The 2,087-nt window shown below is 41.9% G+C and overlaps 1 protein-coding gene across 1 annotated transcript; it reads right to left on the bottom strand.

Moving 5' to 3' along the window:
* Nucleotides 1-472: 472 nt before the first annotated feature.
* Nucleotides 473-1,459, bottom strand: LOC109150833 (protein FAR-RED IMPAIRED RESPONSE 1-like). The gene has a single exon (XM_019298811.1). The coding sequence runs from the start codon at nt 1,457-1,459 to the stop codon at nt 473-475; it is 987 nt and encodes a 328-aa protein (XP_019154356.1).
* Between the last annotated feature and the right edge of the window lie 628 nt (nt 1,460-2,087).

Raw genomic sequence — 2,087 nt, 5'->3', positions numbered from 1 at the left:
TGATAGTGCATGTCTATATCGGTGCTCATGCTACAACTATAACGGTTACTCGCGCTCGCGTCGGAACAATCACAAAATTTATAAACTCTCTATTAACATGTTTTCAAATACGTTCTATAATTTGAAATTTAACATCAACATATTCTCCTTATTTATTCAAACAATCCATTTCCGTTATTATCCGAATTCTGGGAGTGTATTCTTTTCATTTTTAATTAAACTCTATTCAACTCCTGTTTTAAAATCGAGTTTTTTACCACCGAAGTCCATGCTAGTATCAATGCGAATGGTATCACAAATTCATGCACAAACCAAAGGGAATTGATTACTCTTAACGCGCAATGCACACAGTTACCAGGATATTTGCACATCAGCTGCCCATAACATTTAACCACCTTAGAATCTCAAAAAATACTCATTATTCAAACGTTTGTACTTCTATTTAATAATTAATAACGGACAAATGGTTTAACTACTTTCGTGGGCAGCTTCGGCTATTATGGCCATCGGCCAGTCCACATATTTTCCATGTGCATTTTTTCTTATAATGCTCCATCATTGCAACCTCCCTTGCTGATTTCATTCGTTTTCCAGACCCTTTGGTTTTTGCTACGGGAGGTGGATGCACTTCTATCGCCTTTGGTGCTACGACACTGCAATACGACTCCATTATTGCACGCTTCCCACTTTCATTCACCTCGTGTTCTTCATCCTCCCCAAATGTCGCTTCAAACTCTTCCATGCACAGTCTCATCTCCTTCATTTTTTCGGGTCTTCCTTTAGCCTTGCCCAAACATCTATGAAATATATTCATTAGTTGTCCTTCCTCATTGTTGCCGTGCGGCAAAGTATTGTTACCATTCTGTTTATCTCCGTCCCTATCAATGGGGGAGTGCTTAACAGCTTCTCGTGTCCATCGGGGTGTTATATGTTGTGGGGGGATGTCATCGATACGTTCATCTTTGAGTACGACAAAAACATGGCTACAAAGGAGACCAATTCTTGCGTACATTTTGCATGTGCATGCTATGTTTCTCCCATCATGCACTATAACTGTGTATCGTTGCTCGTTTTCATCCTCAACCACATATGTCTTCAACCCTTCTGCCTCGGTGAATGCTCGAACTCGACATTTAAAACACCCGGCACTTATTTTCTTTTGGACCTCATAAAAAATAGTCAATGTGTACACTGCTGCTGCTGATCGCTCAATGCGTAGTAGTGTCTCAAAAACTGGGGTATGTCCGATGCAACTTGCGCTTAGTTCTAGGTTGTTCTTCCGTTGTTTTCTTACCGCACGCTCGAAACGGGTGAAAAATTCTACAAGGCATAAGTGTTTGTTCATGTTACCCTGGAAAATCCTATTCTCCGCCTCTGAACGGGAAGTGGTACGTAGTAGCCCACCCATGAACATGTCATCAAAAAATGCGGGCACCCATGACCCACGCTCCTCGTACATACGGGTTAGCCATCGGTTTCCATGTAGGCTGTATTTTCCAATTACTGTTTTCTACCCAATCTCGAATTCTGTTCTCGTTGATTTCTCGTTCCACACAACACTATTCAATGCCCTTCGGAACTCATTATTCTTTGAAATCTCAGCTCCCACTTTCTCGCTAACCTTAGTCATTATGTGCCACATACAGTAACGGTGTCGGCTACCTGCAAGCACATCTGCGATTGCAATCTTCATAGCTGGGTCTTGATCGGTTATTATTATAGGTGGTGCAGTCCCCATTGCGTTCTTGAAGTGTTTTAGTACCCAACTGTACGACTCCACGTCCTCCTTATCAAGTAGGGCCGCTGCAAACGTCGCACATCGTTTGTGGTTGTCTACTCCTGTGAATGGGACAAAAACAAGGTGGTACCTGAATCCAATATATAGCAATTAATCGGCCGTCAAATATTTGGCAAAATAATTCAAGCGCAAACATTTCAAACACATGCAGAGACCTACTGTAAAGCTCGCACACGATACACACACACGCACAGACCAACAACCCATGCACAGACTGCTCTTTAATTACATTATACATAGTTATGCAAAGATACCCGCACCGTGCCACTTAAGAACTAACGTACACACA

This window comes from Ipomoea nil, unplaced genomic scaffold (assembly GCF_001879475.1).
Source record: "Ipomoea nil cultivar Tokyo-kokei standard unplaced genomic scaffold, Asagao_1.1 scaffold2280, whole genome shotgun sequence".
Classification (NCBI taxonomy): domain Eukaryota; kingdom Viridiplantae; phylum Streptophyta; class Magnoliopsida; order Solanales; family Convolvulaceae; genus Ipomoea; species Ipomoea nil.
The sequence above is the reverse complement of the archived record's forward strand: the minus strand, read 5'-3'. Positions and strand labels throughout refer to the sequence as shown.